This window comes from Trematomus bernacchii, unplaced genomic scaffold, assembly GCF_902827165.1.
Source record: "Trematomus bernacchii unplaced genomic scaffold, fTreBer1.1, whole genome shotgun sequence".
Classification (NCBI taxonomy): domain Eukaryota; kingdom Metazoa; phylum Chordata; class Actinopteri; order Perciformes; family Nototheniidae; genus Trematomus; species Trematomus bernacchii.
This window is the reverse complement of record NW_022987973.1, coordinates 8,857,106-8,876,527: the sequence shown is the minus strand read 5'-3', so window position 1 is coordinate 8,876,527 and position 19,422 is coordinate 8,857,106. Positions and strand designations below refer to the sequence as shown.

The 19,422-nt window shown below is 40.3% G+C and overlaps 1 protein-coding gene across 2 annotated transcripts in view; it reads right to left on the bottom strand.

Annotated features, from left to right (window-relative positions):
• The window catches only part of mrvi1 (murine retrovirus integration site 1 homolog), a 31,257-nt gene that overhangs the window by 6,310 nt on the left and 5,525 nt on the right, over window positions 1–19,422 (bottom strand). The window contains exons 14-30 of one of the 2 annotated variants that reach the window (XM_034116659.1): window positions 19,038–19,131; window positions 18,833–18,952; window positions 18,660–18,745; window positions 17,653–18,379; window positions 16,651–16,798; window positions 12,414–12,442; window positions 6,465–6,683; window positions 4,689–4,789; window positions 4,542–4,603; window positions 3,579–3,743; window positions 3,074–3,151; window positions 2,931–2,980; window positions 2,686–2,742; window positions 1,915–2,370; window positions 1,734–1,812; window positions 1,200–1,320; window positions 1,011–1,041 (exon numbers count right to left, since the gene is read on the bottom strand). In XM_034116659.1, coding sequence (XP_033972550.1) covers window positions 1,011–1,041; window positions 1,200–1,320; window positions 1,734–1,812; window positions 1,915–2,370; window positions 2,686–2,742; window positions 2,931–2,980; window positions 3,074–3,151; window positions 3,579–3,743; window positions 4,542–4,603; window positions 4,689–4,789; window positions 6,465–6,683; window positions 12,414–12,442; window positions 16,651–16,798; window positions 17,653–18,379; window positions 18,660–18,745; window positions 18,833–18,952; window positions 19,038–19,131 — 2,623 coding nt within the window. The remainder of the gene's footprint in view (window positions 1–1,010; window positions 1,042–1,199; window positions 1,321–1,733; window positions 1,813–1,914; window positions 2,371–2,685; window positions 2,743–2,930; window positions 2,981–3,073; window positions 3,152–3,578; window positions 3,744–4,541; window positions 4,604–4,688; window positions 4,790–6,464; window positions 6,684–12,413; window positions 12,443–16,650; window positions 16,799–17,652; window positions 18,380–18,659; window positions 18,746–18,832; window positions 18,953–19,037; window positions 19,132–19,422) is intronic. The other variant, XM_034116661.1, reaches the window with a different exon arrangement.

Here is a 19,422-nt window from a genome sequence, read left to right as displayed (position 1 = left end):
ACAAGCTGTGATTCTGACATTTGACCTCTGGATGTTTTGCTGCGTTGATCAAAGCCAGTCTGCAGATTTCCAACGTACATGGGCCGCGGCTGAGAGGAAATATATGACCTCTGACTGTCCTGATCCAGACGCTTCCCAGAGGGATCAGTGAGCGAGGCTGCAGCCCGAGCTCGACAGCATCACGAATGTTTGCATTTTCTCCACAGGAAATCACTCTTAGGTCTGATCAGGAACAGAAACAACTCTTTCCTGCTCAGATAGCATCGCTAAACTCAAGCAGGCAATTTGCACGTAGGTGTCATTAACTTCTTTAGTAACAAATCAGTTTATTATGAACATGGGACTACTCTGCTTAAAGTAAACAGATTATTGTTGGCAGTCAAGTTTATGACCCATTGTATGGCGACTTTGCACAGTTAATTACTGAGGAGTGTTTCGAAGGCGGAAATTAGATTGAGAGTATTACATTGAATGTAGCACATTACAAACCAGATAAGGGATTTATTTTGATACAAAATAATTTAAGTTTAGTTGAATCAGTATCTAGCTATTATTCAGGGTTTTATATACTGTTCTGTACAGCAACAAATCAATTAACAAGCAATACTAGTTAGAGTAGCTTAGCATAATGACTATAAACGGGGGGGGGGGGGGGGGGGGGGGGGCATTTAGCCTGGCTTTGTCCAAGTGCAACATCACCACCTACCTGCTCAAAAGCTCACTAATCAATTGTATTTCGCTTGTGCATCCTGTATAAAAACCAGTTGGAAGATCTGGCACATATCCCCACCACAAAACATCAAATAGAATTTTTTTACCCAACACAGTTTAAAAAAAACAAATATAACATGTGCGCTAATTACCCGCTTCCATCTACCTTTCCCTCTAACTCTCTGGAAGGTAAATCAAAACATCAAGTATAGCATGCAAGCAGAAATGACATTTTCAATCTTGAATCATGAACGCAGAAATGATGTGTATAGATCACCCACAGACTGTTGGATACCAACCTCAACTTCTTTTTCAGTGAGAGGGGGGGCACTGGAATGAAATCAAAGATGAACTGTTAGTATGGTGAGTAATGGCAATATGGTATTTGTACAGTAATATTAGGAAGTATGAGGGTTATTCTGCAGTGATGAGATTTTTAAGAAAAGAAGGCAAACAATTAAAGTTAACTTAAGCAGTTGGTTACACACCAGCCTGGTAGACCTCGGTGGAGTTTAAGTTTTCTCAGCATCAGATCTGAAATGTTTGGCATGGAGTCAGTCTTCTCCTTTGCCTCTTCATTACTGACTGAGTTTGGAGAAGCTGGAGGACCTGCAGACACATTTTTGCATAAATCATTTATAGAAAAAGGTGTTTTTACAGTTTTTAATTAAGTCTCAAGTAATTTGAGTCAGCTTTGTCTCTTTCCAAACCTACAAAAAAATACATCACATCATCTCCTCATTTCTTCTTCCACAGGTGGTGTGTGGCTCACACACTTTAACAATCATGCCATCTGCTGATGGAAAGTGAAAACAGCATGTATTTCTTTTGTATGAGGCTGCCAGTAAATGGGTGGCCCAGAGGGAAACAAAAACAAGAACAGATCCTCATCATCATTTTCTGACTGGAACAGATTTCCCCTCTGATTCAGGAAGTGCCCATCCTAGGCGACATTGCTGAATGTGCTGCTGGAAGTTTTTTCTTTCTTAAACGGATTAGAGGGAAAAAACAAGGACTGTTACCTTTTTCCTGTTCAGCTGCTTCACTCAGGTCTGCTAACTTTGATCCGACTATGCTTTGGTTACGCATCAGCTTGTGCTCCTGTATACAAAAACACCCACGGGAGAACAAGACATTTACACATCATCTTACATAAGAGGCCTCTGACTACAAAAGCAGTAATGACAGTCCACTATGTCTTACCTCTCTGAATTTAGACAGCTTCTGTACACTCCCCTGCTGGCCGGGGAGGTCCTTGTACCCGGAGGATTTGAAGGCAGCATCCCTGGGCTTGTCTGAGAAGGTATCCTCCGCTGTAGGAGGGAAACTAGGGGCTCCGTTCCTCGAATTAAGGGTGCCTACAGTATCCCAGGAAACAGCCCTCATAAGAGGAGGGAAGGCCCCGATGGTCTTGATCTCTGCCGTACAGGGGGCCTGTTGAGTCGGGGGTCGGGGGACGGGCTTGGCCACCCCTGTGGCTGGGGTCTGGTTGGGGTTTCGGCCTGGACCAGGTCCCTCATCTGTTTTACCGACTGCTGGAGGACTCTTAGGTACAGCGGGGTCACAGTTCTCCTTCTGAACAGCAAAACGAGGCGTCAGAGTCCCCGAGGAAACTTTCCTCTTCTCAGAAGGCTTCCAGTCCACCAACAGCCTGTTGCCCTGAGGTGAGCAAGGTCATAGCTTGTATTAATTAATTCAGAATAAATGTTTAGTTAACATATATAGGTTTGTGTTTAAAGGTAAGTCATTTTGAAGTCACTCATGATTATCTCCCTGCAGATAGTGCTAATCTTAGGTCAAAAGGGATTGTCTTTCTCTCAGAGTAGTGCTGCTGTACACATTCACTTAAAGTAAGTAACACAATGAACAATTATTTGTTTGTGAGCTCCTTTATCGAGATTAATTAACTTTTTGAGGATACTAAAGTCACTAAGAACAAAAACAAATCCATAATGTCTGTTCACAATATCTCACCTCGTGATCTTGTGTCGTCGGGTCTGTCTGCTCTCGCAATGAAGACAACTCCTGATGCTACAAGAGAGGACAACAAAGACATTCAAATAATATGACTCCAACCTCAAAAAAAGGGAAGTTCAGAACAGTGCCAGTATGAATTGTAAAAAAAAGAGGATGCATAACAAATATCAGCATTACAACCCATCATTAGTGCAGGTTCTCTTTTGTTGTTGCTAATAAATCATAAATAAATCATTCTTTACCTGCCCAACTGACTGTGAGCTGACATGGGTTGCCTCTGTAGGTCCTACAGCTGAAAGGGTAGACAAAAACATTCTTGCAGACTGAAATTGCCAAAAAAGAACAGGAAAATAAGTAGAAAAGCTCTAAGTATATAGCTTTATACCAGTTTGAGGAGCCACAGTCAATGAGGTGCTTCTAGAGGAACACGGAGAGGTCGACGGAGTTGGAGTTGGAGAGAGACCTGTGGGGAAAAAAAGATCAAACACACAATATTTTGAGATTAATGTGACATTATCCTTAACAAACTACTATTAACAGAATATAGGAAATAAGTTTACCAGAGAATGCTAAGAACTTTTTTTAATGAACTTTAACGTGTGTGTGTGTGTGTGTGTGTGTGTGTTGCCAAATTGCAAAATATTGCTCTGTTTCAGCTATTATTGGCAGCTTAGCCGTGTGGAGAAGGAGATGCTATGTGTTCCCTTAAGTGTTCTGTGCTGCTTTGCCCCGATATGTAATATAATTTGTGGAACCAAATAAAGTATTTAAATGTGTGTGTGTGTGTGTGTGTGTGTGTGTGTGTGTGTGTGTGTGTGTGTGTGTGTGTGTGTGTGTGTGTGTGTGTGTGTGTGTGTGTGTGTGTGTGTGTGTGTGTGTGTGTGTGATACCTGGTGGTGAGTCAGTGAGGGAGCGGCGGCCGCGGCGGGTCAGGAATCGGTCGCTGACCTTCTTGGCCTGCTGGAGCAGCTCCAGGTTCTTCTGTCGATCCTCCTCAGAGAGCTGCAGCTCCGGCAGCGGATCTTTCACCAGGTCGATCACGTTACCTGTGCTGTCTGAGAAACACACACACACACAGACACACATTTTGATTACATTTTTCTTTCTACATTTTGACATTCCATGTTAAAAGAAAAAAGGTTATAGGCATCGATGTTAACCAGATGGCTTGCTTGGCTTTTTAAAACAAAATAAACTAAGACTTTTCAAATCTACACTTTTGAGCACAAGATTTTAACAAATTCTTTGAGTGCTCTTTGATGAAGTGGGATTTAACAGTTTAAAGTATCATAACAGTGGATCATTTACAAATGAATGCGAGCCAACAAATCATGTGATGAGGTTCAGCCAAGTCAGTGATGTTTTTTTCTCCTCCACTCCTCAGATGAGAGGAAAAGGGCAATCATCAAACGTAATTAAAGCTGCAAAAGCATGTGGGGCATGTGGGAGGACACCTCGACAGATTCCTCTCCAATAACACTGACAACCAAACCAATGTTCTTGTGTAACCTCACAGCATAAGAGCAATACTTGTTTTTAATTATCGTTCCAAGGAATGTAAAAAACACATTTGAACAAAGTTACAAATGTCCACTTAAATACAGTTCAACAATCTGTGAGTTTGTTGCTGGACTAAAGAAGATGTTGCCAATGATAGCATCAAAATAGCTCTCGTGGTTATCTTAGATCTTAGATAATTACAACTGCACAATGCACAATGCAAGCTTGTGTGCGTGTGTGTGTGTGTGTGTGTATGTGTGTGCGAGTGTGCGTGTGTGCGTCCGTCCGTGCGTGCGTGCGTGCGTGCGTGCATGAGTGCGTGCGTGCGTGCGTGCGTGCGTGTGTCTACCCACCCACTCTGGTGATGGGTCCTCCAGAGGAGTTTCGGGCCATGCGAGATCTGGGACTGTGTGGCCTGACAGGAAACAGAAACGACATGTCACTGTTTGGATAAAAAAAATAAGAAACTATTTCAGTGTTTGAGATGCTGAGACAATTACCTGGTCTGCTCCAGAGGACGTCCATCTTGTTGGACAATAGTGGCCTGCTGTGGGTAGATGATGGTGGGGCCTGTCATGACGACAGCTCGACTCGGTGTAGACTGTGCAAAAAAACAGAATCCGGTGTATTGCAAAGTAGTGTGAAATACATTTGCTTTGGTGTATTGGTGCATAACATACAAATATGTGGAGGTAAAAATTAAAGAGTAGAATAGTCAAGAAAATTACAAATTTTAAAGTATTTGAGAAGTGTCAAAAAACATGTCCAAGATAAAACAAGGTTCTAGCTAAACTGGCATTAAAGGAATGTTCTACTTTCATGAAATACAAGTTTGTTAAGGAATATGCATTTTATTAAAAAAAATATTAACTGGCCTAATAAAGGAATTAAAACTAGGTTTGGAGAAACTTATGTAAGGATTTACTTCAGTTTGTAGGAGGAACTCGCACTTCCATAAAGTATGGGGACTCACACAGATTTTTTATTGAATGGTCAACACTGAAGCAGCAGGGGCTGAGACTTCCTCTCTTTTGGGGGTCAAGCTTAAAAAATGCTAGACCCTACATCTTACATAACGCAGGCTGTCTGTCCAGAGACACAAAACACATGATACTGCTTTTTCCAAAGTTTAAGCAAAGGACCCCTTTAACAATTTCAGTTTCAAACATAGCGAAGACTACACATCTTCTTGAACTATACGTTGTTCAATTCCTGTTTCATAAAATCCCAAATCCTGGTCCAACCATATAAGGTAGGTAGTCAAGTAAACACAGACAGAGATCAAACAGAAATTCCCTAAGAGCTGCTCTCAGCCTATCTTTGCACGACAATCAAAATAAAAGGATTCCTTCTGATGGTAATGCTGCACAAAGGCCACTGCTGTAGTGAAGATGGATTTTTTTTATAGTGTTGGCATATGCCCTGAAGATTGAATTACACAGCTTCATTATTTTCTGCAGAGATGTGTTATCGTGCTCGGTGTTTATGAGCGACTGCGGCAGAAGACAATGTTCTCAGAGTGTTAACACTTTGCTCTCTAAAGAAGAGTTTGTTAAATCAACTTCTAAATTCGACCTCTTCAAAATTATATTCTCTATATTGTTGTTATCAGGTCAGTTTACCAAAATAAGGCAAATATTTAATGCCAATTGCTCTAACTGATATCTAGCCATCTTTCAGGTATGGTTCAAAAATATATTCAAATGTGTTTGAGTGAATTAAACCTTAACATTTGAAAGGATTGCTCCTGATTGGGTTGCCAAAGTTCCCAGATCCTATTTTAACAATTCTGATTATTTAAAAAAATGTTTTATCAATGTGAACATCAACACTACAACAAGAGATAAAGCTTATTAAGTATTTGTTTAATTTTTATAAAGCCCAAAACCATAAATCAGAAATTTGCCTGAAATGTTTAAATACATGGATGATTCATTATGAGAACAGGAAAAGTGGAAAATACAGATTCATTTTAAGATGATATTTACATTAACAAAAGATGGAGTGCAGAGCCAAAAAATGTAACTGAAATATTTACCAAGTTAGAATTTTATAGACATTTTTAGAATTTCAAGCTTAGTGTTTGTTGGTCACGCCAAAACTGAAAGCATCATTTTTAACTTTAAAACATTTTTTTTAAGGACAGGCATTTTTTTTAAGGTCAGGCTTTCAGTATAATTGATATAATCTCCTCATCAAAACCAAATGGATTATTCAGAGTCAGATTGAATGCCCTCACATGCTTTTTCCTAAAACAGAGTATGAGCTACACTCACTGTACTGGGAGAGCTGGAGGAACTGTCCATCTCTTCGGGGGAGTCCTCCTCTTCCTCGGGCAGGGTGGGCATGGTGGGGAGCAGAGGGGGGCGTGAGCGGGTGCTGGGGAACACAAAAGGTCTCTCAGCGGGGCAGGGGGCAGCACAGGACTCCTCGGGGTTATGATCACTCTGCTCTGGAGGAGATCCCTGCGGGAAGTGATCCTCCTCTTCCTGGAGCTGCAGGGTCATGCAGAGAAAGACACAATCACATGTATGTCATGCATGAGAAGACACATTACAAGTTTAGAGTAACTCTTTCTGAGCAGCAGGAAGTTATTGTTCATAAGCTTCTGATCTTTAAAAGGGGCCATATTATGCTTTTGGGGGTTTTCCCTTTCCTGTAGTGTGTAGTGTGTATAGGTTTGTGTGCATGTAAATGGTGTGCAAAGGCTAAAACCCCAAAGTTCCCTCCAGGGAGTTTATCTCTCACACACTCTCCCCCTGCCTGAAAGGCCTCCTTTGGACTCCTTTGTTTACTTCCGTAACATAATGACATCATCATAGTTACGCTTGCGCTTCTATTGGCTAGCGCTCCAACACATTGTACGTGATTTGCTAAGGGGCGGGACATCTCTGAGCGGATGACTAATCACAACAGATCCGGCCAGCTAACCAATCAGAGCAGACTAGGCTCTGGTTTCAGACAGAGGCACAAAATACAATTCTGAAACCCCAAAATGTCCATAATAGGGCCCTAAAAACACTGAATTATACATGAATGGAGAGATTCTCAAGTTGTTCTAAGTGATCACAGCTAAAAAAGGAAATCCAATAATAGCCTTATTTCCATGTCTTGGAACAGCAGCTCTGGCCATTACAAAAAACCCCTCTCAAGAGAAAATCTGTTTCCAATGAGAATATAAGTTAAGTATAATATACCATAATGGAAAAATGTTATGAAACATTAGCCATGTCATCAATAAGATACAGTGGGTTGCACTCTCTCCACCACCATTAGAAGCAAAGGAAGATTGGTTAATGCCTTGCCTTAGTAAAATAAATCAATTTTTGTTTCATTTATGCCATTAAATGCAACTATTCATGAAAGACCCAAGAGCACCTTAGTGACATTGTTTTCCTACAAGGAGACTTAGAGCAGTAAAACTGCTAGGTTTGACGTGCCGCACATCTTGCAATTGCCACAGAGTGCTGTACTTAAAATCCCAAAAATGTCAACTTTGACCTTTCAAAGCCTTACCAGTGAGATAACACCTGTATGTGACATAGCAACTTTTTATGGATGTATACAAGAGAAGCACTGTGGAGCAATGTTTTAACAAGTGGGTTCTCGTTTTGTTTTTGTCATTTAGTTATACATGCACACATGCAATCCTCTTATATAGATTGTGGTAGTAGTAATGACAACTTTGCAAATGTTTGGTAAGACATTTTAACATCACTAATGTTTAAAACAATGTCACAGGTCTCTTTTTAATTTTGTAAATATATGTACTTATACTGTAAGAGAAAATGTAAGAGAAAGAGATGCATTTAAGATATTGAAAATGTGATTAGATTTTCCTAGATCCAAGAAGTAACAAGCAGCAATTTTATATTTTGTATTGATGCTCAGTAGAACAACAAATTAACTTGCACAGAGTTCTGCCTACAACACGACTGATATAAACGCAGATAAATATCACTCTTGTCTGAGCCTGAAGCCAAAGGTAAGTATGTTGTTCTTCCCACACAGGGACCTTAATCAGGCAGGTACAGCACTCTGACTGGGATGCACAGGGGTTTTATACAAATCTGCTCTATTCAGAGTAACTGCTCTCACAGGCTGACTGAGCTCCTGCGGGACTGTGTAAAACTAACAGAGGGAATGTATGAGAACATGTTGTGTAACACAAGCATGAAGATAACTGAGATGATAAATCATTACTGTACACTAAATGTTTTTACTTTAAGCTCATCAACAGTGTGAATATATTAAAGCTTAATTTATTAAAGTTTGAGGTTGAAGAGACTGACAGTATTATCGTAACAACAGAGATGAGACCAGAGTCTGAATACAATTGGCCAAAGTACAACAACATATGAGTAGTGTCAGAGGACTCCTAACAGAAGACAAGCTGATGCAGCTACGAGGAAAAAGAAAATAACTGATCAATCACTAAACAGAAGAAACTGAAACACAGATTTATCTTGTTCCTAAGATTCAAAACAAAGTCAGATATTTCATATATGTATACAAGAAAGATCAGCATTACTGGATCATGTTAACATGTATGCAATCTGAACACCATCTGTCCAAATAATATGTTGGTGAAATATTATATTTGTGAAAGACAATCTGCCTGGCTGGTATATGGTTTGATATGTAGCAGGGATGAAACTAACATTCAGGAATTAAACCAACAATTATTGTCTTTAGGAATCATTTAGTTATTTGATAATAAGAACTATATCCATAATTTGTTAGCATCTTATCGTTCAAAGCAACATCTTGTTTCCCGCTGAAAATACAAATACTTACAAAATTAGTGAAACATTTATTCAATTGAGCAAAATTTGCAGATTCATTTTTGTTCTATTTACAAATCAAGTAAATGAATAATCCAGCTGATCAATTCAGCAGCAGTTAAACTAAAGAGAAAGAAAAGCGGATGACTTAATTTAGTTAAATATTATGTGTGCACGCTGTTTGAACCTTTGTTTGAAGTTACAGCTCCTTCCTTTATAGGAACAAATTCATGCAAATCTAAGAGCAAAACCCTTTAAAGGAGCACTGTCTGCACAAACTATCAAGAGGGGTTAGTGTGCCGGATGCTAATGTCACCCGTTTGTTTGGTCTTACTGAAAATAGAAAGATTTACATATGCATGTCCAGCACAGACGTGGCTATGTTTTTGCAGGCGGTGCAGATGATGAATAAGGCGTGAAGGCAAGTGAACGGTGCGATGAATAATTGGTTATTTCAGAGGTACGGCATGCACTTAACAAAAGGACAAATGTTTTGTGAATACTGGGCCAGAATATGCAGTGTGCTGCTCAGTGTCATCACAAACATGACACGTTCTTGGGAAAATATTGGGACAGAACGGCTGTGAGTCACTTGGGAGGAAATGGGTTGTTTAACTGTCCCCCAGCGTGCTGCGAGAATATTTCCTGACTACAAGAATCCTGTCTTATAGCATCAAATTCACTTCTCTTTCTCAGCCTGCAGTAGTGTTAAGTATAGAGTAATCAACACTCAAAATCTCATCTAGCTGGTGAACTGTATTCTCAGTCTACATGTGATTATTCATCAAATGAGAGCAAAAGTCAACTTCAAGTGTGTACTGCATATATAAATACGAGAGTGAGTCACCAAATACTTCTTACATGATTACCTAATTGCCCCTGGAGTTCAGAGCGGCTTTAGTAACAACCACCTGTCTTGATTTGAACAACTACTGAATATTAATTTCTTTTTATGTAACCCCTATTATTATTCCGCCAATACTCGACTTTTTCCACAGCTGTAACACTCTGTCTTGTCTCCTAATATATGCCACATAAGGAGAACTAAAAGATCAGAGGTGCTACAAATAGTTTGTATTTGCACGGCTATGTCGGTTTTTCCATTACTTAGGAAAAACGTCTAACAAAACCTTGCAGATGCAGCTCAATAGTCCTTTGAGGAGATTATCCTGCAACAACGCTGCCATCCTGTAGTGCAGGAGGCTCAACGGTTCAGACGGTTTCCCCCTAGCAGACCATGAGACTGAGATAAATATTGCAGAGTAATTGAATCACTCAGATTGTTTCCTGTTAGGGGAACAGGACAGAACATACAAGCCTGAACACAGACAGCCACTGCACTACTCCTCAACCTCAGTGATGTTCTTATAGTTTACACTCATCCTTTAAAATAAAACATATGTGTCCTTTAAAACCATTACATTCAGGATTAACTTCTCATTGCTGCCAGGCCTAGCTATCTTCTCCCTCAGAGGAAGACAAGGGGACCGGCACCCTCCTCCCCTTCTCTGTTACATAAGCCCACTCCCTCTTGCCAGATTTGTTTAAAATTTGGTTGTGTGAAGCACGGAGTACAGGGCCAGCAGAGGAAGTGGTTGCTACAGAGCTACAGTACGAGATAACAGGACAGAGGAAGTGTGAGAAGGACAGAGAAAAATGGTTGCACAGAGAAATGTACATTCAGATGAGAAAGTAGATAAATCCACTGATTTGGAAAATGCACACACAGAGAGAAGACAGATGAGATGAGACAGAGTTTCACTTGCAGACAAACACTCCATTATGTAAGCTCACCCCAGCAGCCACAAGTCAGACCGACAACTGTTGAAAGGTAAACAATAACCGCCTTGCACTAGTTTGACGCAGTACCAGAGACACCAACGGAAGACTGAACCTGCATCTCCTGAAACCATCACACACTAAGACCCCACAGCTCCACGCAGCCGATCACATGAACCTGTCCACACAGAGCACGTACTTTACCTGAGTCTACCACCAGCGCTGTGGAGAAACACTCACTCCCGCTGATCCCTCCAACCTAGAGTGCGTTCCCACAGTCAAACTGTCACTTTCAAACTGGCTTTTCCTCAGAAATCTCCTCTATCCTCGGGGCTTGTGCTTCCTTCTCCCGTCCCCTCTGTTCCCTGCATGTCTTTTTTCAGCAGCAGCCTCTCTTTCACTCCTGGGAGCTTTGACCATTTAAGGAGAAGGGCTCCGTATGCCTCTTTGGGCTGCTGTGGAGTGTGTGTGTGTGTGTGTGTGTGTGTGTGTGTGTGTGTGTGTGTGTGTGTGTGTGTGTGTGTGTGTGTGTGTGTGTGTGTGTGTGTGTGTGTGTTCTCAGGCTGCTGCTCCACTGATCATCCCTCAACTAAATCTTGAAGAAAGTTATAAAAGTTTGTTATTTTTTTCTGCAGGATTTGTTTTTCTTATCGTAGTGTGGGAGCAGTAGGAGACTAGTTTATCTGTTGTTGTAGGAAAGGGCATGTTTATGAGAGATGGATAGATTTTTTTTAGATATGTGTTTACTCTGCGGACTGAGAGGAATCCATGCAACCACTCCTGAGCTCTTGAAGTTGACTATATTGTTTGGTAAACTGCATTGTCAAACCTTGCACCGTTTGCGTTACTTTTTAGTGCGGAGAGATTTGGGTTGAAAGTGCTGTGATCATCCTGGTTTTTGTGGGGGATAAAGAGCACAGCACACAGAGTCACTTTGTTTGGAGCAACACAGCTGATGTTCACAGTGAATTACAGCATCACAGTTTGCATTAATGTGAGCTGAAAAACTGATGTGCTAAAATTGGAAAAAAATGTTAATCAAAGAAACAATTTGTGCAAAAAGTCAGATGAGTTGAGTTCAACTGGAGTGAAGATTTTCTTTTAAGTAATTTAGACATTGAAGTTGTGTTGTTTTACGAATACATATTTTTTAAAATACTCTGTGACAAGTAAAAGCCCTGCATTCAAAAGCTTAGTTGAGAACGAAGTGAAGTATTCTGATCCAAATGTAATTAAAGTATCAAAAGTAAAAGTCATCTTATTGTCTGACTGTTGGGGCTACCAGCTGGTTGAGGTGAAGATAGTTTTAATTGTTGTACAATAAAGTAGTTTCACAAGTGAGTCACACAAAAAAGAGGTAGTGAGATGATCACCAGTAGAGCAATAACAACCTGTACCTTACGAAGTCTTTATATCTGTTTACAGCTAAATAACAATGTGCTATAAAGCATTTACTCATTGTTTATAAACTCCATATACATTCTCAGTTGGTGGATTATTTAGCATGGGCTGGTTATTGTAAGAATGTCAATATAAAGTTATTCCTAAATCATTAAGACACAAAAACAACCAACACATCAGGTATGGAGTCCTGCCTCTACGTACTAAATATTTGATCATATTTATCACATTTTACTGCTGTGGAGCAGGAGGGAGTCTTACCTCGCTGCAGCCGCCTCGTCCTGTGCCACCTGTTAGAGTCAGAGCACAGACGCACAGTGAAAACAGCTGATTTGCATTTAACAGGAAAGCATGCGCAATGCAAATTTCACGAGACGGTTTAAAAAAGTGGGTGTCAGAGAAACAGAATGAAAAAAAGACAAAGGGGAAGACACAAAGGGATTTATCGGCCCCGTGAGGTTGATGCTGGCGTCGAGATATTCATCTGATTTGCTGAACTACTGTAATTCTTGTTTCAGGAAGTATCTCAACCCCCCCTGTCCACCTCTATTACCAGGGGCAACAATAACCTGGCAACCATCTCAAATACATGAGGTGCTTGATCCGCTGGTTGAAAGCTCTTGGCCCAAGTTAAGGCTATTTTGTCGTCTGCTCTAGGAAAAGGTTGGAGATATTGTGATACCGAGCAAATGGCTTAAAACCAGTGACTTTGTGTAGAGCACCATTAGAGCTGTGCAGCAATGTGACACGTTGGTGATTAAATAAACCAGTAATACTCAAGGATAAGGGGATACAGATTTTTTTTAAAACAACCAAAAAAATAGCTTTGGTTGGGCAATTTAAAAAACGTTTGACTTTTGCACAAATTAAACTTTTAAGGTAAACAGCTTTTAGCAGTCAGACGGTAATTAAAAACGAATTGATCATGGAGAAATGAATGTGATAAACATGTACAGCAGATTCTTTGAAGTGTTTTTGGCAGCTTCACACACACACACACACACACACACACACACACACACACACACACACACACACACACACACACACACACACACACACACACACACACACACACACACACACACACACACACACACAGTATCACAGACCCCCTGCTTTTCTAAATTATTTACATTCAGTCTCCATGGATCTTTGTTTATCACACAACTTCTTCTTCTTTTAAACAGCAACATCAAACCTTGTTATGTTAGTAGAGAGGATTTAATATCTCATAATAATGTTTTACTAGTGTAAGACAGATGAGGAGGAGTTCAACAGCCTTAATTAAGGCAGAGTTCTTAGTGTACTCTAGATGGCATCTGAAATACAAATTGCCAAGTGCAGACACTGACATCATCAGATTGTTACATGTTAGCACCCTGACGTTAGCATTTAGCTCTAGCACCAGCAGTGCCTAAAGCCTCACAGAATGGCTAGCGTTGCTTTTAGTTTTGATCAAGACTGATTGAATGTGTTATGCTGGTAGTTCATTTGATGCTACATTTGTATCATTAGTATCTGTTTTATAACTGCTTTTATTAGCTTTCTTTCTTTTATTTATTTATGCTTTATCCTAACCTTTGTGCTTACATGATGTATTGTCTGCTTCTTGTCTTGCTTTTTCTTTAAATGTCCAGACAGCAATCAATAAATCAAATGCTCTGTTAAAACAAAGAAACATTTCTGGTGTCTGTTGCAGGACTTTTATAAGCCCGCCCAATCTTTTCATCTCGACTGTATGAAATGATTGGACTGCCTGTCTATCTGTCTACCTGCCTAGTCACGTACCTGCGAAAACTCTGCCAGTGCACACTTTGCATGTGACCTGAGTATCTCAAAGTGCGGCAGACAACATTTCCCAATATATCATGCTAACTTGGCAGCTGTAATAGTAGTAGCAATAGCCATGTTTTGTTATGTGCGTAGGTAGTTAGATGTGGTTAGCGATGCACTGCTCTTCCAACTGCTCACTTGCTGTATTCAGCCAGTGTGTACATGTGTTTTTCATTGAAGGCCTAGAGCAGGGGTGTCAAACTCAATTTCATCACGGGCCACATCAGCATTATGGTTGCACTCAAAGGGCCGGTTGTAACTTTAAGACTATATAAAAATACATATATAAATATTGAATATATATAAAATAATGTATTATATTACATTATTGCCTCTGCATTGGATTATTATCGGAATAACTTCATAATTAACTACGTCTGAAAGCAGAAGTCTAGGGCAAATAATTGCAAGTCTCTTCAGTAAGAATGTCACAATATGATTTTAAAAGAAAAGCCACATTCTGGAAAAACAAAAAAAAATAAGTGACATTTTGAAAAAGAGAAGTGAAATAAAAAAAATAAAAAGTAATTTTTGAGAAAAAAGCTAATTCTAAGAAAAAAGGCATATTTTGACAAAAAAAGTCAAATTCTGAGAAAAAATGCATATGTTGAAGAAAAAAAGTCAAATTCTGAGAAAAAGTCACATTTGAGATGCATTGTGGGACATGTCGTTTATGCGCAACGTGCTTCTGTAAAGTAGCATGTAACCGTATAATAAACATATTATATTCTTTGCAAGCTCTTGTGGAGCCACATAAAATGAAGTCGCGGGCCGGATTTGGCCCCCGGGCCTTGAGTTTGACACCCCTGGCATAGAGTGAGGGACTAGGATTATTGGAGGTTGGATACTTTCAAAATCTCTTGTCGGTTTCTCCAAAGTTGCCTGCTCCAGCTTTAACATTAAGGCGTGCAGGGATAACAAGTAAATCCTTTGGGTGACATCTGGCACTTTTAAATCATATTGATGCTAGGCAACATTTGTTTTCCCTGAACAATTATTAAAGTACAGTATTGTTGAGGTAATGTTAACTGCTAGCTTGCTACTGTATGTGGGGAGTTGTCGAAATGAAATGAAACCTTCCTCTCATTCATAATGACTCGATTCAACCATACACCGTCTACATCTTGATGTACAGTATCATCAAACTGACAGTGTAAATATCAAATTTTATGACAGCAATGTCATATAAACATAAAATGTCAGCCGGCTGCAGCTTTTCGTGATGTGGCTGCAGCTTCATTTGGTTAGCAAAGCCCATGCCAACACTGGATAATGTGAACTTATTACAGGAGACCATAAAATAAACAAACAAGCAGACACGAAGACGACTACTGTCTGTTCATATAAAATATAATTTCCCGCTCTGAGGCCACCCACTGGTTCTCAGCAACTTCAACATGCTCCAAACTCTTCTAAAATAAACAATTACATTCAGTATAAGACTTCGGCCTTCTGAGGCATCAAGGAACTCTTTCTTGGGGAAGCAGATTTTGGAAATATGTGCCATGACCTTAGGAAAATAATGACCCTTCAATTGACCAAGAATGTAATTCAACATGATGAGTATTGGGAAATATGTGCCGAAATGGCAAAATGATTGCTGGACAGCCAGCAGCTTCGGAGGAACATGAACAGAATAAGGCGTCCCAAAGGGCTAGTTTAAAGGCTCTGAAGATGTTGTGTTTTCAATGTTTTGTAACTAACAGTTTAATATAGTTTATACAATAGTTAACTTTTCCATAAAATTGATCTTAGCAATGTTTTTGATGGAATAGTTTGCCTTTTTCCCAAATATACATATTCATTCTTTTCTCAAGAGATGAGAAGATGAGAAAAAATGCATATAACTTTTATCAATAAAGCAAAATAAGAATTCCTATTAAACTATATCAAAACTTGCAATCAGAAAAAAATGGGCTAGAAGTTGTTCGTATTCCTTTATACAATTAATTAATTAACATTTCAATTGCTATGCTATTACTTTTTATTCATACATATTTTACTAATCCCTTTAAACTGCATAATTGTAACTGTCCAATAGTGTACATTGGAATGATATCATACCTGTTATTATTTATTCTGTACAATAGCTAGGGCACAGTGTATGGGCGCTGTATGCAATGTACTGTTCTGTTGTTTTAATCTAATATGTATTAATAATGGTATTAGATAAAAACAATTGTATAAAAATAGTAAAAAAAAAGGTAACATTTTGAATGCTGGGCCTTAAGTGCTTTACATATTTCTCATTGGTTTAAAAAATTCAGATGTAAATGTGAAGTGGGCTGGACCACAATGGAAACTATAACTCACAAAAACAAAGTGAAAAAGCGATGTAGCTAAAAATACTTATCCTCACTGTGTTTACATAAAAAAACATTCCCCTAATTTTCCCCATGGCCCCCTTTATTAAATAACACGCACTCCCTCAGAGCTCATTCTCCCTCCTCCTCCTCCTCCTCCTCCTCCTCCTCCTCCTCCTCCTCCTCCTCCTCCTCCTCCTCCTCCTCCTCCTCACTGTACCAGCTGTTGTGTGCAGTGTAAATATCGTCTGTGTCTATTTTCAGACATCCTGAGGGGTTACCATATGAAAAGGAAGTTGCCTTAATTCATCCCACAGTGTTCCCCATAACCCTGACAACACTCTAATGCAGCGTCTTACCATTCATGGGGAGCTGCAGAGGCTCACTGACTCCTGGGATCACAGGAGATGGAGGAGCCCCGTCTCCGCCTGCAGGCTCCACGTCAGACTCAGCCTCAAAGACAGTGACGTCTGTTCCAGGATCAGCTGGTACACTGAGACCTGGAGACTTGAGAAAAGTACAGACACAGTGAACTTTTTGATTATTGCCTTACATCAAACTAGTAAACATTATGTTTAACTGTCAAAGAGCTCAAATGTATATTATACTGAACGTATGAAATCACTATTATTACATAAGTACTTTAATAAGTACACCAACTCAATCTATAAATGTAATGTCTAAGTCTTATTTACTTTTGTTTGAGGGCCAAAGACTTCATGTTATCATTGAAAAGCTCCTTTAAACCTCTATTAATGCACACTTTGTTACAACAGTTGTTCCCAACATAAGGGTCCGTCAGATGACCCCTTGTGGGGGCCATCTGCTATTTTATTTCAAATAATGTAAATGTCAATGTAAATGACACAAATGAATTAATACATTTTTTTAACTGATGACAAAATGCACCTTGTGAAGAGGAGCTGGGATTAAAAATAATTTGGTATTAATGAGTCACAGGATTTTATGCAAATGGTAAAACATAATTTATGTTTTATCAAAACAATATTTATTATTGCTTAATGTTAAAAAGATGTGTTACCAGATTGCAGCTCAGAGAACACATTGTTCTATTTATTTATTAAGTACTATCGTTTCTTCAACTCAAAGTCAGTATGATTTATTCTGGCAGGTTTTATTTCCACATAAATTAGATGTTGTTGTAATTTGATCAACTTTTCTGCTCTATTTCATTAACATTGTAATAAAAAATATAATATAATAAGTCCAGGCATTCATTCCTTCAGATCAACATACTTGTACTTTAAACTTGATATTTCAGAATAAAATAAAAACCATAATTAAATGTCACTGTTACTCTCTTGAAAGCAAACCTAGATATTTAACACAGACGGACAAACCTGAGTTTGATCTTTTTCTCCGCTCTTGGCCTCCAGATTGTTCAGCTTCTGGTCAGAGTCGGCTACTCGCTCCAGAGCCTCCTCCACCTTCAGGGTGATGCTCTCCATCCTCTCTCTCACCTGGCCCACCCTCTGCTCGCTCTCTCTCACCAGCTCAGCGGTCTCCAGGGCGCTCTTGACCATCGCCTCCATCCTCCTGAGCGTCTTCAGGAGGCCGTCTGCGGTCGCCCTGAGTTGGGTTTGCTCCTGCTCTGAAGCTCCACCTGTAATCTCTGTGGCCACGGCTGCATCCCTCTGATCCTTCACGACCTTCTCCACGGCTCTGCCTGGCTCCTCTCTCTCAGTGTTGGTTCCCTTGTTGATATACAGACTGCGGTTCTTTTGCTCGGTGACACACTCCTGTGCAGATCTTACAGAAGCTTGCAGGAGGCAGATCTGCTCCCTCATATCACTGATGGTCTGCTCTGCTTGCTGAAGCTTTGCTCGTGTCTCGGAGACCTCCCGGCCCGGCTGAGGATCTTTGATCCGGGCCTTAGCCCCCTCCACGCTGTGGGCTTTCCACCAGTTAACCACAGCCACCTTCTTGGCGTCCTGCATCTGAGTCTGGCTCTCCGTCTGGCTCTCCGTCTGGCTCTGCTTTTGCTCCTTCTCCCAGGCTCTCCTCCGCTCCTCCACCTTCTCCCCTCTTTCCTCCCACACACACTTCTGCAGCTCCAGCTCCTGCAGCCTGAAACCACCATCCCAGCTTTATAAACATCTCTTTTACACATTGTTATGACTGTAGCTACCAAGGGGTACTAAAACTGCACTTATGCCCGATAGAGTCAAACACGCAGAAGATAGTAAATCCTGTGGGTTGCGTAACGGAGATGCCCATAAATACACTGACAAAACCAGACACCCTCTTTTAATAGCCAGAGAAAGCTTCTCAGAAGAACAGAGACTAACATCAACCAAATCCAGTCTGTTACCATAACAGGAGAAAGAGAGGTAAAAAACTCACATACACATTGACAAGCTGCTGCTTGATGCTTGCCTGTTGCTGCTGGCGCTGAGGACGAGGCCTCTCCTGTGTTTCTACAGGAGCGGAGTCCTGCGTGTGAGAGAAGACACCAAAGAGATTTATACACATACATGTTAGCGCATGTCATAATTATCCTCTTCTTGACTCTCTCCTCACCCTCTCAGGATACTTATTGTGCAGAAGATGAGCAATTTCTGCAGACTTGATCTTGTGGATGATGCTCTGAATATCATCGCTGTGTGTTTGCAGGGACGAGAGGCTTAAGTCGTGATGCTGCTGCAGACAAAGAGCAGTAACGGACACATGAGATGGAATATCAGCACCATGTAAAGATAACCTGCAGTTTAGCGTGTGCTTCTACCTGCTGCATATCGTGCATCTCGCTCTGCAGAGAGCGGTGGTTTGGAGGGTCTCGGCTGTAGAGACTCTGAGGACTGATACAGTGTCTGTCATACCTGCCAGGAACAGACGGAAAACCCTCACTTGTGTTACATTAGATGAAAACAATTGTGTGCCTATTGTGTGGAAATGTTCTTTAAATTATGGAAAATGGGTTTTAATGGGTCATTAAAGGTCCCCTATTATACTGTTTTTCATCAATATATTATAGGTCTCAGATATATACAAACATGTCTATGAAGTGTTTGGCTCGAAATACCAAACAGATCATGCATTGTAGCATCCCATAATCCCCTCTGTTTCAGCCCTGTTTCAAAAGTGCTGATTCCCTGTCTGTTACTTTAGAT